The 22134-nt window shown below is 39.2% G+C and overlaps 1 protein-coding gene across 10 annotated transcripts in view; it reads right to left on the bottom strand.

Moving 5' to 3' along the window:
• Positions 1 to 22134, bottom strand: part of SLC38A9 (solute carrier family 38 member 9) — a 45440-nt gene that overhangs the window by 2880 nt on the left and 20426 nt on the right. For all 10 annotated transcript variants that reach the window (XM_086866958.1, XM_086866963.1, XM_086866959.1 and 7 more), the window contains 6 exons: positions 21104 to 21301; positions 18529 to 18636; positions 16339 to 16445; positions 10005 to 10118; positions 9005 to 9153; positions 760 to 849 (listed from right to left, as the gene is read on the bottom strand). In XM_086866958.1, the coding sequence (XP_086723084.1) occupies positions 760 to 849; positions 9005 to 9153; positions 10005 to 10118; positions 16339 to 16445; positions 18529 to 18636; positions 21104 to 21301 (766 nt within the window). The remainder of the gene's footprint in view (positions 1 to 759; positions 850 to 9004; positions 9154 to 10004; positions 10119 to 16338; positions 16446 to 18528; positions 18637 to 21103; positions 21302 to 22134) is intronic.

Genomic DNA, 22134 nt, shown 5'->3' with positions numbered 1-22134 from the left:
ACCATCTCTATTACAGGAATACAAAAAATTTTACTATAAGGAGAGGTAGAAGAAAAAGAAGAAATAAGGAAAACCCTCAAAGATCAGCCACTGAGAAAAAGTAAGTTATTTTGCTATTTTGGTCAGACCCAAACCTGTCATTCTGGTTTTATAACTGGAGATTTCTGTATTTTTAAATACACCTCCCTCTCCTGGTTGCTTTAGGAAAGATGCAAACCAAGAATAAATGACAATGCTTACAAATATGTTGGTGTCAAACATAGTAAAATAAGACTACTTATTATTTCCTCTAATATTTTCTAATTATAGAAATCCTATCTTTTTATCAACATAGGAAATTTAAGATACAATTTAGAAGCACAACTTCGATGCCACTTCTCCTTTTAAAGATATTTACTTTCTTGGGTTTTTTTATTATGCACCTTCAAACCAGGTTCAAATTGTCTTAATATAAAACAGAAACCTGAGAAAAGAACACAGTAACTAAAGCAACTTTTCTTCTGGCACCATACTCTTTTATGAGTAGAGTAAAAGCTCCTCAGATGCAGCTCCAGCAATACTCAACCACCTCAGACCCAGAGGCACAATAACAGATGTCAGAGCTTTGCAAGCTGATTGTTTATGCACCAAATCATCATTTACAACTTAAGAAGGCATACACTTCACAAAATATAAAGGTAGAATTATTAGTGCTCCTTTTCAACATCAAGACACAAATGTAGCAACACCACATGGAAGCTCAACGAAAGCAACACTCACCTTATGATACCTCCTATATTTGGATAAAATCTTGCCATTGCTACTCCAGCTCCTACAATGGCTAGGTTCAGGACAAGCACGTGGAAAAGGCTACGGGAAAGTGAGGAAAGAGTGTTAAAATCTGTTATATTTATTACAAAATACCACCACTGGCCATCATTTACTCTAACATTTAACTGGTACATGGATGGTGCTTTCATTTGCGTGACTCACTATATTAAAGCTAATTAATTTAACAGCAAACATGTAATCTACTGAATATTCAGAGTGCTAATTTCTAAATATCTAGTATTTTGACTCAAAATATTCTTAAGGAATGTGTAATTTGGCAATTCTTATAAAAAACATCATATGTGGTATTCAGCACTCAAGCATTTCAGATGGATATTGAAATACCAAAAAACAATATTGTATAACTTAATTCCCACACAAAAGAATTAGCTTGTTCACAGAATGATCTGAATTGCTCAAAGTGATCTAATGGAAACCAGAAGAAAGGCAACGATGTGTCAAGTGGAAAACACTGCAAACACTCTTAGGGGGGAAATAAAACCTCACAATTTGAACTCTACTGCATTTTGATAGGGGACAAACATTTACAGTGCTGGATGTCTTACAGTATATGAACTGTAATGAACTTCCTTGCTTCTGCTCTATTTAAGCTGAATTTTTTTGTTGAATTTGTTTTTACAAATAATTTAATGTTGCTTTCCTTTTGCATTAAGGATGAGAAAAACAGAGATTTTATGTTCTGCAAAAACAGCTTTTACTGCATGAGACAAATTCAGTGCAGTTATGCACAGAGCTGAGACTCAGGAAAGTATCACTTTTCTTTCAAGAATATGAAATGCTGGCATATTTTAGCATAAGGTAAGGTCAGGAAATATAATAAAAACCTGTGATATTTTGGTCACACAGCTGTTTCTATGAAGGGAAAAAAGAATTCTCACAGAGGAAACATACATACACTTACAGGCTTTGTTTATTCTTCTGGAGGATATGATTTCCTAAAATATACAAAACCTGTAAGCCAAGGCTAACTTTTTCTTCACTGTAGAAAGTATGTGTATTATGGAGGATGTAACTAACTAGCAAACTTTTAAAAAGTGACAGCTTCCATGGCTATGGCTGAAACTTGCTGCTTTCCAAGCTAGGAAGAAAGATTAGAGATACAGAATAGTCTCATTAAAGTTCAAGGAAATGAAGGCAATTAAAACACAAAGGAATAATGTAAGTTACAGACTGTTTTTAACCTTCAATCTTTAAAATTGATTTCAAGAAGACAGAAAAATATCTTTAATTTTGTACACGACATTCTAAGAGTCATACAAGAGGGACCTTAGAGACCAACAATTGCAGTAAGACTACAGCAGCTGTTTAAGTTTAAAAAAACCTTAATTAGATATAAATCTGATAAGACCATGTGAACAAAAAATAAATTCCCAAGAATCAGACTTCTTAGGGACTCAATGTGTACACCTTCTCTAATGCTGCTAAGGAAAGACAGTTAATTAACCCGTTCACAAAAAAAATGTCTTCCATTAAAAACAACTTCCTCTCTCCCCACAGGTGGCGGATCACAAATCTTACTATCACACAATTGAAGCAGAAAGTTCATGGGTCCAGAAAATGACAGCACTTCTTCCATTCTTATTTTGCTGAGATTTTTTTTTTTTAGGGACTAAAAGAGGTACTAAAACCAGTGCAGGCTTACTAATTAAAAAATGTTTTGCAAATTTGTGTCAGCCTGGAGTATTTTAGCAGAAAGACTGAAAAATCTCTGAAATATTTTATTCTGGTATGCTCTGAAGACATGATTTTGTTGTTTAAAGCTGCTTCAAAAAAAAATAAAAAAATTCCAGATTCTTTTAGATTTTGAAAGTAAACAGTCTGTATGTTTGATGTGAAATGAAACATTTTTCAATTTCTTGATCAGGATTATTGTGTTGAGGTGGGGACAATGTGTTCTGGTCAGTTGAAAGCAATGGCCCTCAAATGCTGAAGCCTCCAAAGCAACTCAGTACTTGTAGAGTAGTGATTTGCAGTTTTCATTGTTAAAATTAGATTCCTCAGAAACAATACCAGAATCAGAAGGTCTGAAAAGGCTATCTGTTTCAATGTCAAAGACTGCACTGCATTCCTCCCCTGGAATGTCCTTGCTCCTTTCTCTGTCTTTTGAAACATCCTGAGCTGTAACCATGACGTTGGACAAGAGGTATCTAACCTGCAAACCCTTTCTTTAACCTAGGCAGATAGTCACAGCTCAGCTCAGCTCATCTGCAGGATGGGGAAAAAGTCTTGATCTTGATGGGGAGAAAGGCATTACCATTTAGGAAAAAAACCCTACCCTTCTGAATAAAGTAAAATCTGATACCTAGAGCTACTGGTAGCTACATTATTTGAGACAGTACTTTTCCTTAGAGTCCAGAGTTCCTTGCAGGTGTGTTCCAGACAGGAGAAGCATTTCTCATAGCCTGTGACATTTTAACAAGTTCTGAATTGCTCAGTTTAAACCTGACACAGGCTTATAGTAAAATTAATGCTCACCACACATTGCAAAAGGACAGTCAGGAAAACAGGATTTGGTGGCAGGGGACATAACCATACCACTGCCTATTACAATTATACAAAGGAAAGTATTTAGAAAATATTTGACCTATTTTTGCTTAATCACCCTGGTCACGTACAGGTGTTTTCTAAGTGTTTTCTTCCTCATGGCAGCAGAGTTGGGTGGCCCATGCCAGGGCTGGACTGTCTGCCTGGTTAGGGCTACTGCTCTGAGGCACAGGCTGGGTTGCCTGAAGGAGGCTGTAATTCACAAAGGAGGCACACCCATGGCAGGTCTTTTGTATTCTGTCCTCAGTCTACATACCCAGCTGGGCAGATGAAGATGCTAGCTCCTTTCTATAAACGGAATCACTGCTCACCTGCAAAATCCTGCAATCCCACAAATATGATAAAAGAGAGGAGAAAAAAAAAAAAAAAAAAGAAAAAAGAAAAAAAGAAAAGCAAGCTTGACCCTAAGTCTTTCTTTTTTCTCTCCTGTCAAGGTTAACCTTTCACATTGACAGAGTGGAGAAACAACCTTCTAAGACAGAAGATCTTTAAAGGACTTACTCCATCAAGTTCTCTCCTGTGGAAGTGGCAGCTACACTTAAGTCACTGAACAGTAGTGATCATATATATCTAATTAACTTTGGCATCCTCAAAGTAAGAATCATGTCAAAAACAGTGAAACCAAACCCTAGCACAGGGGAAATCTAACGACAGAAACTGATTTTAAATCCCTCTAGTTTTAAGTTCTCTCAGAAGTTCTGAACTCAGCACGGAGTCACAGGATGAACACACACCATAAGGGAAACTGGAAAGCAAGGAAAGAAGAAAAATAAGGATCATCCAAGTAAAGATTTTTGACAGGTTTCTGTATCTAAAAACAAGTTTTCCTCCTGGAAATCTCACTCAAGTGACATTGGTAAAAAGACAATGAATCACAGCCTTTAAGAAGCTAGACAGAAGTTAGATGAAGAGCAGACAAGCAAATGTGCATGCAAACAGAAGAAATGTATTTCACTACATCAGAAGACATATATCTGTGGGAGAACTGGCAGGTCTGCTGGGCTACCATGGAGTAAAGGGAGGACAATCATTAAGGAAAGATAAGTGATTTTTGTCTGTCAGCTCATTTAACCCCTCAGAACAGAAAATATGTCAGAAAGTTTTAAAAAATTATCAGATGACTGTATATAGCACTTTATACACACCATATAATTAATCAAGGGAATCTCTGCCACAAATATCACTTTAACCAAGAGCTAATAATAACAACCAAAAAATTGGCTTTCTGTACATATAAGAAGATCCAGAGTCAAATAAGAAACAGCAGATAAAGCACATGCATCTGGCCCTAAATCAGCTGTTAAATGACACCATTACAAACATATCTCATTTTAGTAAAGAAAGCAATTACCCAACACACAAAATTTTGGCCTTACTTAACTCAGGGAGAGCAGAGAGAATGAAAAGTTCCTTGGGTTTTGTCCCAGTACATAATTTTCTCTGTTGTAATCTGTATACTAGCATACATTTTGCAAATAAAAGAAGGAATTAAGATGTTTTCTCTCATTTCTAAACCTTTTCTAGGAATTAGAGAAAGGCTGAAGGATTTATTGATGGAGTGCACCCTCAGCATCAGGCTGTGTATGATGCAGTGGACATGCTGATGGGAAGGGATGGCATCCCCAGGGACCTGGACTGGCTTGAGAGGTGGGACCATGCAAACCTCAGGGAGTTCAGCAAGGCTGAGTGCAAGGTCCTACACCTGCATTGCAGCAATCCCAGCCACACCCACAGGCTGGGCAGAGAAGTGATTGAGAGCAGCCCTGTGAGGAAGGACCTGGGGGTGGTGGCTGGTGAAAAACTCACCATGAGCCCACAGTCCTTTTTCACAAGGAAATCCTGGGCTGCATCCAAAGCAGCATTGGCCAGCAGATTGAGGGAGGGGATTCTGCTCCTCTGCTCTGCTGAGACCCCACCTGGAGCACGGCATCCAGCTCTGGGGTCCCCAGCAGGAGGACAAGGAGTTGTTAGAGCAAGGCAGAGGAGGGCCAGCAGGTTGCTGAGGGGACTGGAGCACCTCCCTGTGAGGATAGGCTGAGCGAGTTGGGGCTGTTCAGCCTGGAGAAGAGAAGGCTGTGGGGACCTCACAGACACCTTCTGGTATCTGAAGGGCCCACAGGGAAGCTGGAGAGGGACTCTCTGACAGGAACTGGAGTGACAGGGCAAGGAGGAATGGGCACACACTAAAAGGGGGAGATTTAGGTTAAATATATGGAAGAAACTCTACTGTGAGGGTGATCTGATCTGGAACAGGTTTCCCAGGCAAGCTGTGGATGCCCCACCTCTGGAAGTGTTTGAGGCCAGTATGGATGGGGGGTCTGAGCAAGCTGGTCTAGTCAAAGCTGTCCCTGCCCATGGCAGGGGGTTGGGACTAAATAATCTTCAAAGTCTCCTTTCCAATCCAAACAACTCCATGATTCTATGTAATGATGTCTGTAAGAAAACTCATGTGTCTACGATATCTGCACATATATTTTAAGCTACACAGAGACACAGGAGAATGATAATTATACGTAAGAGCAAGGAGAATCCTCCTTCTTGGAATCAAGGATGCTTTTACTCTCCTCATTACTATTGGAAGACAAGACTCATTTCTTTTCAGATAAGCAAGTTTCCACTGTTCAGCTTACCTCTACTGGGAAACCTGGGAAAAGAAAAGTTATATATTGTCTGTTTAAGCTTTTAAGTTTGGAGAGGCTGAGCTGCTTCATCACTCAAGACTATGGGTTAGTAGGATACACTATAGGTACACAGAACAAAGAGCTGTTCATAGAAAAATAGCGCATCTAAAAAGCACTGGACAAAAGAGATGAAAATCAAGTCTTCAGACAATAAAAGCTCCTTTGAAGATGAGTATCTAGTTTTTCATGATAATCCATTTATGATCCATGGTTTACCAGAACAAAATAAAATATGAACCATGATGCTGCTTTTGGTAGAATTTGCCTTTGATTAGTTCAAAAATCAAGACTGCAAACTGCAAAACAGCAAACTAATATCTTGGTGTTTTATTATAACCAGTGACAGACAAATAAAAAGGGGTAAAACCCAGAGAATTAAATTGATCTGAGCAATACAACCACTCCCAAGAAATAAAAACTACCTGGTAGCCCTGTAAACATGTGCTAGATCAAGCTATTTGCTTTAAATCGCATCTATCCAGAACTCTAAGTACTCCATTTAATCACTTAATGGCTGTCTGTTAACCCCATCCACAGCAGTGGAAGGTAACCATACCTGCAAATAACTGCTGATGTGAAGAAGCCTGGCTTTTAAAATCAGTGAGCTTCCATGTGAAGCAACCAACAGCTTAAAAATGAAGATGGGAAAATATCTAATGGAAACTTGGACCAAAGGAGAGGGTGTTTCTGTTAGATTCTGTTCTTTTTGTTGGTTTTGTTTGGACAATTATACCCAGAAGGCAGATTTATAACATTCCTCTCAGCTGCAAAGAAAACTGAATAGAAGAAAGAGGCACCTATGCAAAGATTACGTGCTTTAACATATAAAATCACAGGGTTAAATGAGGCTAGGTTGCCAACAGAGATCCTGTTCTTTTCCTCCTTTTACATCCCTTGGGTTCATTACTCACACAAAAATTCTCTCCAGACATGTGACCCAGGATATTCACCTCCATATATTCACCTTATACAGATATCTAAGAGGTAAAGCATGAATTTCTGCAGGTCAATATTCTTATTGCCCAAGAGCTGTTAGCCCTGTTTAATGAGGATTTTGAGAAAAGAAGCCAAGTATATTCAACTATTAGCAGAGTGCTCATTTTTCTACAAAAAAGCCACAGAACTTAATATTTCCAGGCAGGTTCTTCAGAGTTAATCAACGAGCTCTCCAGTAAGACATCAGCCTATGTCAGTAAGAGCAACATCTTCATGCAAAACATTTCCCTACAAAAGCAGCTCTGGGAAAAACCAAAAATACTGAAGTTTTCTCCTAGAGAGGTGATAAAGTGCTACTAAAGGAGATTTGTTGGTTTAGGGGACTGGCGAGAACCAGTCATGAAGACACATTTCACAACCAGGCAGTAAACCTTTACTATCCTCCCAAAGACACGTCCTTTGCTTGCTACCAGCCTTCAGTAGGTCTTCACTGCATAGAATAAAACAAGGGCTGACCTTGTAAATGCACAGAAACCAGAGCCTGAAAGTTAACTGAGGGATTTCTGCGCCATAATTGAGACACCTCAGATGCTAGCTACCGAGAGACAGCCAGAATATGACACTACTTTATCACTACAGGTTGGAGAGACTTATATGGCTTCCTAGAAACAATTTTTGATTTCTCAGAAGCTTTAAATACTTCACTACAAGGAGTCTTAAAAAAAAAAAGAAATTAAAAATGAATGAAGCTACCCACAGGACATCCTGGAGGCAAGAATCAAGCAAGTATCTGCATCATCAAATTCGTCATACCATGAAGGCTTAAAACAGCAAGCTGGAATTAACCTGAGAGAAGACTGGCATAAAGCTGTAGGTTCTAGGAGAGGCCACGAGGGAAATGAAAACCATTCTGGTCAGAGTAACTAGAGGGAGGAGGTAGGAAAAGACAAATCCACATAATATAAAGGACAAGATTATTTCCCAGTGACTGTGAAATCCATCTTTAGCACTTAAATAAATGGCCTTGTTTCCAACAGTAACTTGAAGCAGTTCCTAAAAATCTCAACGTTGAACTGCACACAATTCAGAGTTAAAAAAAAGCAGCCACTTATTTCACTGCCTAATTTTAGGCATCCAGTTTCTAGAACTTCTCATACCTATTTTAGGACTCAGAAGAAACTTGGAACAACATCTCTGCAGACCTGAACTGCTGATGCCACAAAGGAAATACACATTCCTTCCTGAGAGGATTTTTTTTCTCCTTTCCTCCATCAACAGTAATTCACAATACAAAATAAGAAACTTGGAGATAAATGGCAACTTCTCAGCTGTGATAAATTCAGTGCTCCAGTACTCCAAATATAAATGTCCTAGGTTTTATTTAAAAAAACAAACTAAAACTGAAATCTGCATCAGCTCTTCCCTGGAGTACAGTTACTGTACAAATGCAAGGGTGTGGCTCATCTCTGAAATTAGCATGTGAAAAGCTATTTTTATAAGCATAGCAGCAGCCCAGATAGCACAACTAACAACTCACTTAGCTATTCACTCTGTTTAAAAACAGATGGATGATTACTAATCATGCAGAATCAAAACAAAGATGGCATACTGAAAGGATAGTATCTGGAGTATACGTTTTTCACAGCTTAAGGATTGCTAGATGAAATGGTTCTGGACTAAACAATTTCTTTTCCTGTACTACTTTTCTTTTGCCATATAATTGCATTACACAAAGGGACTGTGTTGACAAAATTCCTATTTACTGATAAAATGAAGAGCTAAACTAAAGACACCCCCCACTCCCGTTATTCTGCTCTGGCAAACTGTAGCAGTTCTCATTTTCAGGCAACTTTATTTTGCATGCCTATTCATCCTGACTCTAAAAACTCTGTGAAACTAGCTTATGAAATGTACCTAATATAGAAAGAAAATCCCCAAAAAACAGATTTCTGACAACAGAAGGCCAGTTAACCAAAGTGTGCCAAACTATTGTCAAGAAACAGACTTCTTACCTTGGGTAAGCATTTCCAAAAAACTGTCTTAACAGCTGAACTCGTGCCAGATAGCCCAACAGTGGGTATACAGTCATCATTTGGAACAGCAGGAATATTCTTGCAACAAATGACATTATGTCATCACTGGGAAAGTTATCTAGAAAATTCTAAACATATAAGTAATGTTACACATCGGTGGTGGCTTATTTACATGTATCTGCTGGTTTTTAATATCTGTATGCCAGAAAGAATGGGATAAAATCCAAACTACAATTGCTAAATTAACTCCATAACATGAAAAATCCTCTCCCTCTTTACCTTGACACCAAATAACAACGAATTTTTGGATATTACTAGGCTGATGTCAATGTTAGTACTACATAAGGAATTACATTCTGATCTTCTGAACATCCTCAAATAATCCAGGCTGTGGAAGGGCCACCTGACTTTTTAGTAGGCAGATGGATTCACATTCTCCTATTAGGTGATCCTGCCCCTATACTCAGCCCTGGTGAGGCACATCTGGAGTGCTGTGTCCAGTTCTGGGCTCCTCAGTACAATAAAGACATGGAGCTCCTGGAGTGGGTCCAGCTCAGGGCTACAAAGATGAGGAAGGGACTGGAGCATCTCTCTTACAAGGAAAGGCTGAGGGAGCCTGTTCCTACTGCACCTCATCAATGTATACAGGTATCTGAAAGGAGGATGCCAAGAGGATAGATCTGGCTCTTCTTGGTGGTGCCAAGCAATAGGAAAAGAGGCAATGGACAGAAACTGATGCACAGGAAGCTCCAGCTGAACACAAAGAACTTCACAACGTCAGTGACTGTGCACTGGAACAAATCATCCACAGAAATTCTGGGGGTCTCCTTTGCTGAAGACATTCCAGAACCATCTGTGCCATATGCTCTGGGATGGCCCTGCTTGAGCAGGGAGGTTGGACCAGACGACCCACTGTGATTCCCTCCAAAAAACCCATTTTGTGATTCCATGAAATTCATACTGCAGTAAAATATCTCACCTGTTCAATACATTCTTTGGATAATGGTGGAGAAGGGAAAGATGCAAAAATTATCACTCCAACATAGAGATATGTTAGTCCAACCAGGAAGTATGCAATAGAGAGGTCTCTCACCTGAGGAAAAACAACATTTTATTTTGGCCAGCACTTACACACAAAACCAGATGAAATAAAAACCTCATGAGAAGATTTCTATTTCATGTATTATTGTTACTTTTATATGCATTACTTTTTTATATTTACTACTATCACTTGTACATTTTTATTTTTACTTCCTACTACTTGAATAGAGACTTCAGACCTCATTCTGATCAGATCAGAAAGCTTCAAGGAGATACCCCAAAGTGGAGCTGGACAAGTATTACATATCTCTCTACCAAAAAGGCACCATGAAAAAGATATGCCAATAAATGTATCATGTAATTCTTGATGCATAAACATACACTAGTTATTAAAACAAACAAGAAACCCCTTCAACTTTCTTACATTCACCTATTCCTACTAAGACCCTTGGGACACAGACACATCTGTCTAAGACAGAAAGCCCAGCAATGCCCTACATTAAATTTATTGTCATGAATAAAATCTTGCAACCAAAGACATCAGTCTACCCAACTGCAGATATAATATAAAGGAATTTAATCAAAGGTTTTAAAGAAAGAGTGTTGAAGTTAGGGTCATAAATCCACACTTAAATACACTACATACACTTAAGTATGGACTTAAACCTAAACTTCAATGTTTGGTTCTAAAAATTTTGGCTATCTGTATAAAACATATAATATATACAAGTGTTTTCCACTACACAAAAATAATTACACATTTCTTACAGGAAAATAGCTGGCAAAACTAATTAAGTACTTTATGAAACTAGAGGATCCACATATACATCAGACTGATCTCACAGCAATGTACTTGGTGAGTTACTCTTCTACATAAATTTCTTCCTTTGGAAATAAAGAGGGAGACCATTTGTTTCTGGTTATTAGCTAACTAAATTCTGTATAAGCTTATGTAACAGTACAAAACACTCATCACCTTACAGCAAACCATTTGTTCAGCTGCTGCTAATCATCAGCTTCTTAAAGTATTACTACTAATGTTTCAATACATGACCCTGTTTTCCTAAGACTGAGAAGCAAGTCTTACAAGCTCAGGCATAACACCAAATTATTAGGATTATACTGGTTTCCAGACCAGGGTGATAATTATCACCTGCAGCCAGCTCACTGAACATGAGCAAAGCTTCCTCACATATGTGCATGGAAATGTTTCCCTAAGTGCTTCTTCACACTATCTTGTTGACAGAAGTGTATCCTATACCACTCCAAGCTCTGCCAAGGGCAAGGCAATCCCTGAAGAAAGTATAAAATGCTAGATTTATGAGTTTTGAAAGAAATTCAGATGGAAGTCAGTTTTTGGTAAAAATCACGGATTCTCCTATTCATTTTGCCACTGTTTTTGGGGTAGAAGATTGCTCTCTGATGAGGAATACTACATGCCTAATACAGGCTGATGTGAAAAAAGCATCAGTGTGCTTTGAACACATTCCAGGGTGGCCTTTGAGCTCCCAGAAGCTGCACATTTCTGGCTGCAACCTCCTCTTCCCGCTGACCAGTTAAACACACAAGGAAGATGACTCCCTGCACTCCACTCCCCTCACACTGGCCATAGGGTATGGACTATCAACTTTCATCAGAAGCTGAGCAGTAGCCTTTTCTTTAAATTACATGCAGAATTTCTCCTCGTAACATGAGAACTGTACAGGTTTTTATGTAACATCTACCTCTTCAAAAGGACCAGTGTCCACCCCCCCTACAAGGGTAAGACCTGATTTTAAGAATACTAAATAAGAGCATCCAAATTTCTTACAGGTATTTGTCAGTAACTTCCAGGACTCAGAGACACAGGAAGATGGTTTTGCAAAGAGATACAGATTCTCATCTCTTGAGGACAGGACTTGAACAAACTGTACCCAAGACCTTCTTAATGCACATTATCTACCAAAACCTGCTTTAAATCTGGTATTTTAGGTGTAGTCCTAATGCATAAAAACAGTATAGTAACTTAGAGTTGTTATTTGTACTCTGCCTGCACATAAGGTCTAGAACCAACTGTAAAACTATTTTTGCTGTGACAAGTGCATGCAATTGTGAGGGCAAGACATCTGAAATAAAATTCTTACTGCTTCCTTTGGACATGAAAAATCATAGACAGCTGGTGTGCTATTACCTCCAGCAGGTACTAGCACCAGTACTAACTAGTCCATGTTTCTAGAGTTCTTAAGGATGTACGCTTTAATCTGCACTGAAACTAAGTGCTGAGATAATTTTGATGATTTATTTTCATAGCATGTAACACAATAGACTATTTTCTCCAGATGCTGTCACCCTACCAAGAGTACCCAAATTTTGATTTCAATAAGCTACGAAAAAAGAAACAGGCAACTTGAAAACCTGGATTTACTCTTTTCTCAAACATTCATCAGCTCCCTTCCAAACATATGCTGCTGTTTTAAGATCTTTGTAAAGCACCATGTGTTTACATAACAGGAACATCTTTTGATTAACGTTCACTATTCCTCAAGAGACTGGGTTCACTCCCTAAAGACCTTGGCCGTACTGTTTAGATAGCATAATTCCAGATAAAATCAAAGGACACATGGGGAGAGATAAAATAATTATTTCAAGTAAGAGCAGTAACTACACTTTTTTATTTTAAATTTGATACTCAAGGCATTTCCATTCAAATTGGACATCACTGTGGTGAAAGCTATGTAAGCATAAGAATATAGCAATTCTTACAGCCACAGTTTAAACTTGTAAAAAAACAATGTTGGAAGCAGAAAGTATTTGCAGAATCATGGTGGAAGTCTCAAAGTAAGTATTTAAGGTAACATGCAGGTCACAATCCTTAAGAATCACAGCCTGACACCTGCCAAACCCTTGTCAAATACACCTGAAGTAACAGGTAGATTTTTCAGACAGAGCTTGGAGAACATTTGTTAGCTGCTGACAAGGAGCTCTCCTGGTCAGATCCACAAAGTGTTAGAAGTGCCGCTGGAAGAAGAGACAATTGAGTGATCAAGGCTGGCAGCAGCAGTAGAACAATGGAAGAAATCAGCCTCCCAACAAAGGGTAACTCTGATAAATCAGGTGGAGCTAATAAAGACAACCCTGAAAATACGTTGTATCACACATGAAAGACATTGTATCACACCCAGAGACCAGTGTATGGTCAGTACAGCACCACACTGTCAGTACTCAGGTGCTGGCCAGACCTGCAGCAAGGAATTTGACATGGCACTGAGAAGGTTCTGTGGCTCCATGGACATTTCTTATGTGGTCATGCAAAGAAAAGGCTACTTCCAGGCCTTGATTTGTCTGTTGAATGCCATAGAGAAAACAGTTCACTTCCTTCCTCAGTATCAGTGAGGGCTAGTTTGTGGGATTGCTTCTTGGATGGAGAAGCCTGTATCAGTGCTTAGCAATGATGACCACACTTGAAATATATTTTGATCATCCCATTTCAGATTAATCTCTTTTCAAGAGAGATGCTGTCTCTGTAATATCTCAACAGGACTTTGATCTATATGATAAAAGTAGACTTCACCTGTTCATGCATCAAGGGTAAGTGGTACCACTTAATTGGGTGACAAAAAAAAATACTTTACTAGGATGGATGACATTGTGCATACTTTTGTCTGGAAAGAGAAACCAATGGGATGGCAGCATCAACGGAAGCTCACTCTGTTTACAGGGAATAAAATGTTTAAATACTGCACAAAGTAAGTACCAATTACAACTCCATGCCTTCTGCAGTTCATACCCAGACAAAAAACATCTGCCCACTCACAGCCTTTCTTCCAGGTACACTGTTAGGAGACAGCCCTAGTGTATTCATGCCTGCTGACCATGGTGGGCTTGTGTAGCATCTGTCCTGTTGCTCTGGGAAACTGATCACAGACATGAATCAGGAAAAAACCAACCAAAACCCACAGCTAAACTCATTTTTGTGTCTGGGTTATGCTTCCTATGCAATTTCTTTTCAAACCGTATGACTGAGCACTGTACAAAAACTTATGCTGATAAATACAAGGAAGCAGCAGCAGTGGGAGATAGGACCAGGAAGCTGAATTCTGAACTGCAGACTAAAATCCTGCTCACAGGGCATCTCCAGGCTGTGCTCCTGACTTGTGGCTTACTCTAGTGCACTGCTCTTCTCACACCCATACCACTGTACAGGAATAGCAGCCAGAGAAATCCTCCCCCATGTGTGTTTTAGCTTTGGGCTGTGATACACGCCTGTGACCAGAATGGAAGCTGCTATTGTTTTGAATTTCTGAGTCCATAAGTGGAATGTTATTGTTTGTCTTACTTTTTTCCACCTCCCCAAAGAGTTGTTCTACGACCACTAGTTTCAGCAAGATTTGTTCAAGACTAAAACAGTGCTTTTCCAGTTTGCCAAGTTCTGCCTTTTCATAGGACACTGAAGGAAGTGACATGTTAACAGGTTGATTAATAAAACAGTGAAGTTTTTATCCATGGAGTTACATCAGTATCACCCCATCAGATATTGAGAGGAGAAAGCATCTTGTAAAAGTATGGGAAAAAACCCCCATGACTTATGACAGAGGGTAAGACCCCTAAACATATGGAAATCTCCCACTTAGCCCAAGGACATAATCACAAAACAGCTCTTCAAGAGCATAGGTACTTCATTAACATTTGCAAAGCACTTTTGAGACCTAGGTGAAAGGCTCCTGTACAACAGGAAAAAAAACTTCCAGCCAAATAAAACTACTACAAGAACTACACAGAGATTTGTTTTCCCATTAAAAATCTTTCCTGCCATACTTCAAAGGTGTCCTTTCTGAGCAATCTGAACATTCTTCTGGAATGCAGAGTTTTGTCAAAGGCTTGAGATCCATGCTAGGGCTGACTTGGAAATTCAACTTAAGCTCCAGGGAGAGTATTAGAAAAGCTGATTCAAATGCAGCCAGCAGTTTCTTCCTCCTTCACACAGGAGAAGCAAGCTGGAGAACACTCCAGGTGCTGCTCTTTGCATCTGATTGCTTGCTCTGATCTAAATGGAGGGGGAAAATACACAGGAAAACCTTGAAGATGGAATGAGGGTATTAGGCCTCCTCTGCATATAGAGCTGACTGCTGCAGATCTAGCCTTTAGAATTTGAAAGCCACAGCTAAAGAGAAATCTTGCCCTTCTCCACAACATAAGAATTTCTTAAGGAAATTGAGAAAAAGTTTACTTAGCTTTCTTTGTCCAGACCTCCAGCTGTTAAACTAACTTCTGAGAAGCCCGTAAGCCCCCAGAAATCTTCCTGGAGGAGAATTCATGGCTTGTAAATAGGGTCATTCACAAAGTGGTCTTGATTCACAGGTACAAGGAAGTAACTATGCAGACTTCTAAAGCCTAAGAGGTCCTGTCATTCCATTGGTACATAATCTGCACTTCACTGTCAAATAATCAAATCTATATTCTATCTGATGTGTTGTATAGGCATCTGGCTCTTCATGGTACTGATTGAGTAGGGGGACAAGATCACATCCAGAGGTTCCTTACAATCTCAAACATTCTGGGATTCTATGGTTTTCCATACAGCTAGTATTTAAAAATCTTTTTGTTACTGCAGGTACCTTTGCAGCTAACATTTTAATGAAGTTTGACAAGAATCCTTGGAAATAGAGAGGAAAAAATAAAGTAATAATTACAATAAAAGTTACTCTCAGACTCTGTGTATCGTGTTTACTCCACTTGATATTTTATAATGGGAAGATATTAACAAAGAATGCAGTTCATCTGGAGGAGCCATGTTTAGCCTTTCCAAGGGCAAGGCACCAATCCAAGGACTATATTTATCACAAAGCCTCCTGATTCAGGCTTCAACTTGCAGGATTTCCTAAATTGTGCCAAGTTTCTCTACAGACTTTGACTAGGATTGTGAGACAAAACTGCTGAAGGATCTTTGAGAAAAGGTATTACCTAGACCCCAAAACTACTGTTCAGGATTCTGCTAAAATCAGTCCTGTACCAAACATTTTTCCACCATTTTTTATTCTAAAATTGGTCAGTCTTCATTCAGTCTTACAACATTGTCATCTGCCTCTTGTGTGCAATTTGGCCATCTAGTACCAGCTTGACCAAAAGTAAGTTCAGGGCATTCCTCAGGGATTTTGTGTGAATGAATTTGTAATTTATCTGTTACTCCCTAATAGCAAGGAAAAGAAGGTGTAATGTTTTTCTTATTAAATCACAGGAAAAAATTACAGTTGTCTTGCAATCTAGCTATAAATCAGTCTTGTGAAGTTACTTACATTATTTTCTTGATTCCTGTTATTCTGAAGAAGTGTGATGACACAATTGTGGATGAAGAAGGCAAGTGTTAGAACCCCTGTGAGCTGAGGGAACAGAATTCTAAACTCTAAATGAAGAAAAAAAAAAAAGTGTTTTTAAATTACTTCTTTGAGACAAGTGATGCCAAAATGCAGATGACATACAGTGCTCTCAAGGGTACTGGCAAACTCATGAAATTCCACCTTGAAATGGGACAATCTATCTCATCTTTGACCACAGCCAATGCAGATATTTAATCAGGAAGTACGAAGTGCATGAAGGCAGTAGTTACTACAGAATACACTTTCCAGCAAGGCTTCTCTGATAGACCCCAACCATCAGTGATTACTAGGTTAATTTAAGATTGACACATAAAAGGTTTTCTGCTCCTCAACAGTTTAACTGGAAATCATTTGTAAAATTGGAATTAACAGCAGTGAGGCTGCATACCTATGGATTCCTGAAGAGGGAGATGGAGGGAAGGAATCATTTACCCTGTGAGCAGGGTAAATTTAGTTATTAATAAGTCACTTATGCTACCAGAAGAAAAATTACATCTGTAGATATTTAAGAGGTTCTGCTTAGAAGCCAAGGCATAAAGAAAGGCAGACCAATTTCTTATCATGCTTCACAGCATGTATGCAAAAAATTTCCTTCTTGTCGCCATGGGAATAGCATTGTTCTGCTTCCTTTAATACTCAAAAGATGTTCACAGGATGGTGGTTCTGGAAGTACTGCAAATGGTCTAGGAATTCACCAATAAGCAACATCATTAAAGCACCATCTTATCTGGTATTATCTAAGAATGTGCTAACAGCAATTAGAGACAGATAGCTCAGCTTCTGAGAAGCATCCAGGAGTACAGCACAACACTCTTCAGAAATTCACAAACCCTTACAGAACAAACCAGAGAGAGCTCTATACAAACATATTTAAAGCAGACTTCTGTAAAGTGCTATGAAATAAGTAAAGTAAATACACCCAAGGCAACTAATAGAGGGCTTATCCAAACTGAAAGAATAAGCTTTCCCTACAGCTTGTTTCACTGCACCTTCAATACCTCATCAGCATGATGTGCTGTTGACAGAATTGAGAGTGCAAGCTAGGCTCGACTTCTGGGCTCATTTTCAATCCACTACTTCAATCTCATTAATAAAAGGCAAACTTATAGGGTTGAGAATCTCTTGGTAGCTGTACTTGCATGCATTAGCTACATGCTTTTTTAGTCTCCTCCAGTACTAGGAGTATTTACCAAATAATCAAACTACTGGGTGCTCTACTTCTCAACGGCCTGTGCCATGTGTGTCACTGTAATTAATTTTTCTAATTTGTTTCTAAGAACAGAAGAAGTGATACTATTCTAACATACAGGACACAGCTCCCGGAGCTAACTGGTCATAAAATTTTGCATACTGTAAAGGATGGGGGAGAACTATCTAGGAGCTAACTCTGGCTCTCTTATTCCAGGTTTCTTAAAAAAGAAACTGGTCTCTTTAGGTTACCTGTTCAAGCAATACCAAATGCCACTTGTTATGACCAGATGATCTCATAGAGTAATTTGTAACAGTACTTTGTAAAGAGCAAATAGCCATCAAACAACATTCAAGAAAATAAAAACACACTGATGGGTACTGATGGGATAAAAACGGCTAATGGGTGTTTGAAAGAGAAGACCTACTAAGATTATGGTTTAAATCTTGAGATAGACCTGGAATTACAGGAAAACTGTACTTGCAAATTACGGTGAAAGAACTATTTCACGCAAGCAAGACAGTGTGTGGGGAACTTAAAGCACCTTTAACAGTCAGTCTGTCTACAGTTTGTCATTTTTATTTGCTACTGAAGCAGGCATGATCTGAAACTGGTGCAATCAGAACTTAACACAGGTGAAACAGGACTATGGCAAGCTCTCTGTCACAAGATATATGTTGAAGATTCCTCTGATAGGCACTTCTCTTCCCCACCATTGATACTTTCTTGTAACTAAGGAACATCATTGGGAAAGGGGTTTCTTGCCACTTTGTCCAGCGAGATCTTTCCTCTACTTGCAACATCAGACAGTATTTCCTCACTTTATTTATGTTTTGGGTGTGTTAAAAGGTGAATGAGAAAAAAAAAAATCTCTAAACTCACCAAATATATACTTCATTACTGCATTTTAACTATCTTACCTGGTACAAAAAATTCATTCTCTGTAAACCAGTTGAATTCTAAGTGTATTCCCAGATGAGCAGCCTTTACTGTAACTAGAAAAACTAAGTAGACAACTGAAACTGTACCTAGAAAAAAAAACAAGAGCCAAACAAATACCATGACACAGTAGAAAGTATTTATGCAGGGTTTCATTTCTGTTCCATTCTGCTAGCTACTAGCTACAAACAGTTATGGTTGGTATTCATTCCTAACAGAAGACTAGGTCTGAACTTTTTTTTTACTTCTCTTACAGGTCAGAGAGAAAAAATAATGCACATGCACACAATGTAAACTTTCAGCACGTCTAATATTTTCCAGGTGTTGGTGACAGCAGAGGAAGTACCCGGTAACCCCTGTTCCTGGGCAGGTAGGAAGGTCTTTAGGCACTAAAAGACCAGCTCCAGCTTCCACTGCCAGGATTTTCATCTAAGCTGACACAATGTTGATCACAGTACTCCACCACTGCAATGTTCATCTAGTCACTGACTTTTTGAACCAAACAGCTCAATGGAAAGTGACATTAGTGCACTTGTGAACTTTACATTGGGAGCTAGAAGATGATAATGACATCTTCAATGCTACTGATTAAAACATTGTGTTAATTGTAACTCTGGACAACCTTTATTATAATAGTTGTTCTGTGTATTCCATTTCATTGGTTCAGAGGCATCCAGCAGTATACTGCACAGCTAAAGAAATTATCATTTGATTACACAGAGCACAGCCAAGAAATTAGGAAAAATAAAAGGTTCTGTACATGAAGATCAACTAAAATGTTCTGCAGTTTCCTAATGACTTCTGTTCCCATGGGTATCAAGGAAAGTAAAACTCTACTGAGATAAATTACAGGATCACAAAATTGCCTTCCATTTTTTCTTGTCCTATAAACTTCAAGTTTTACAAAAATTAAGGCAATTTTAAACAGCTTCTGACTTACATAATATCTACTGAAGCAATGAGTAACTAATACTCTGGTTTTTAAATTTCTAATGTTGTATCTACCTACATAAAACCCACACCTTTTGCACAGAAGCAGTTATCAAGTACCTAAGTTCCTATGTGGTATTTTCATTTAATGGTTTCAGCAAGAGCAGATCCAAGCTCTGATAAAGTGTCACTATAGAAAAGATGAAGAAACTAGACCTTCAAATCCCTGTCCTCTACCTCCTTCACAATGCATATCCAACTTTTTCATCTTCTGACCCCCATCTAGTTTCTCCTCCTCTCCATTGTAGGCTTCAATGCTATCCCTCAGACCTCTTCTACCCCTGAACTGTGACCAGCTGCACCCGTCACGGGCTTTACTCACTTTACCAGCCCCACCCACCTTGGCCTTCTACCTGGAGACATGGAAGCAGGAAGTCACAACTGTTCCCTCTGCAGCACAGAAGAGCCTACAATATCGGATGTTGGGACAAAGAACAGCAGCAGCTCCTAGTGACTGACTGATGTTGTGATTAATTATCACCTGTTTGGCAGAAAATTACTTCAGATCAGAAGAAGCTGCTGGTTTGAAATGTTTATCAGAGTTGGGAGAGTATGCCTGACTATACCAAGGTAGTATGTATCAAATGCTGCACAGTAGTATGCATAGAACCATTTGGAAAAATCTGTTGTAGATGTAATGGAATTTGTTTCACAGGAGTATCAAGCAAGAAAAAAGAAGGAAAATGAACTCCCTGTTACCCATATGATTCAATCTAAGCAGCACACAAAGCCTGTGGTGTTAATAAACCAACCAGCAGCACACTTTGAGACACAATATGGGCTGCCAGCAGAATACTGGAACAGTGGCTGGAAAGCTGCCTAATGGAAAAGGACCTGGTGTTGGTTGACAGCAGCTGAACATGGGCTGATAATGTGCTGACAGGTGGTGAAAAAAGCCAGTGGCATCCTGGCCTGGATCAACAATAATGTGGCCAGCAGGAGCAGGGCAGGGATTGTTCCCCTATACTTTGCACCAATGAGACTGCCCCTGTGACATGAATACTGCCAGTTTTGGGCCCCTCAAGTCAAGAAGGACATTGAGATGCTGGAAGTGTCTAGGAAAAGGAAATTATGCTAATGAAGGGTCTGGAGCACAAGTGCTGTGAGGAGCAGCTGAGGGAGCTGGGGGTGTTTAGCCTGGAGAAAAGGAGGATCAGGGGTGACCTTATCACTCTCTACAACTGCCTGAAGGGAGCCTGTAGCCAGGTCAGGCTTGGCCTCTTCTCTCAGGCAACCTGTGACAGGATGAGAGGACATGGCACCAAGCTGTGCCAGGGAATGTTTAGATTTGGAAAATGTTCTTTTCAGACAGGGTTTTCAAGCACTGGAACAGGCTGTCCAGAGAAATGATCAAGTCACCATCCCTAGATGTATTTTAAAAATGTGCACTTACAGACATGGTTTAGTGGTGGACTTGACAGTGTGGGGTTAATGGTTGGATTCAATAACCTTACAGACCTTTCCAACCTGAAAGATTTTATGATTCTACTCAATGAAGTAGTTTTCACTGTCTTCTGTACACTCCAGTCACAATGAACCAATGCTTTAATAGTATCTGTTGCTTACCTAGAACATTAAACTTTGCAAAGAAGGATGGAGACTTCAGATTTAGCAGGGGTAGAAGAACAGCAATCAGGTAAAATGGTACCGTTTGTGATTTGTCCCACCATTCCTCAAAGAGCTCAAAACCTGTTCTGTTGCCAGAAGAGAACATCACACTCCTGTTCTGTGGTGGGTGATCACTAGCAGCACTTGGACAAATGACTGGAAGAAAGGAAAAGAAAAATATCCTGAGATTAAAAGAGTTTTACTTGCACAGAATATTCACAGCCAAGATCCCATGATTGCTGGTGTGTTTTACCTACTGAGAATCATTCAAGTGCAACGTTCAGTATCAGTTCCTAACTTCTATTTTTTTTTTAATCAGGAATTCAGTGCTAAGATTCCACTGCTAAGCAGCTTGCACTCTAATCTGACAGTGCTACAGTTCTTCCAGCTGAGCACACCAAAGATGATAATTTATCTGAAGCCCAAGTTGTCACACAGGATCGTCCTTCAAGGTCACATACCTGTAATGAGATCTGTTCAGTGCCTACGTGCACTTGCTGGAATTAAGTCATAGCAATGCTCCCCTGCATCTGGCTGCATATTTAGCATTCTAATCTGTCCCTGCACACTTCAGTAAGATCGTATCAACCAACATCCAAGTGCACCTCTGTACAGATGAGCCTGTATTCCTGTAAATTGCTCGACAAACAAACAAAGGATTACAAGAAAGCTACTCTAACAACTGGCAGGTTGAAAACTCATACACTGAACAAAGACATTCTTGTTATCTTTGTGCCATGACAGAGGCAAGTACATCACTGCCAGACGACAAAACACAAGACAACAAATTTAAGATGTGTTCCAGTAACCCTGCTAAGGAGGAACGTCATACTCCTCTTACACAGAGGTTGATAAATAGCAGCACCTGAAAAAGTGACTGCAATAAAATCAACCAAAAAGACCCTGTGAGGAACAAATGCCTATGAAGCTCTGTGTTGAAATATAAAACTTATTGTTTTCATAATGTCTTATATAAAATCTTGGCATCC

The sequence above is a fragment of the Cyanistes caeruleus genome, chromosome Z, assembly GCF_971803275.1.
Source record: "Cyanistes caeruleus chromosome Z, bCyaCae1.hap1.1, whole genome shotgun sequence".
In the NCBI taxonomy this organism is placed as follows: domain Eukaryota; kingdom Metazoa; phylum Chordata; class Aves; order Passeriformes; family Paridae; genus Cyanistes; species Cyanistes caeruleus.
The sequence above is the reverse complement of the archived record's forward strand: the minus strand, read 5'-3'. Positions and strand labels throughout refer to the sequence as shown.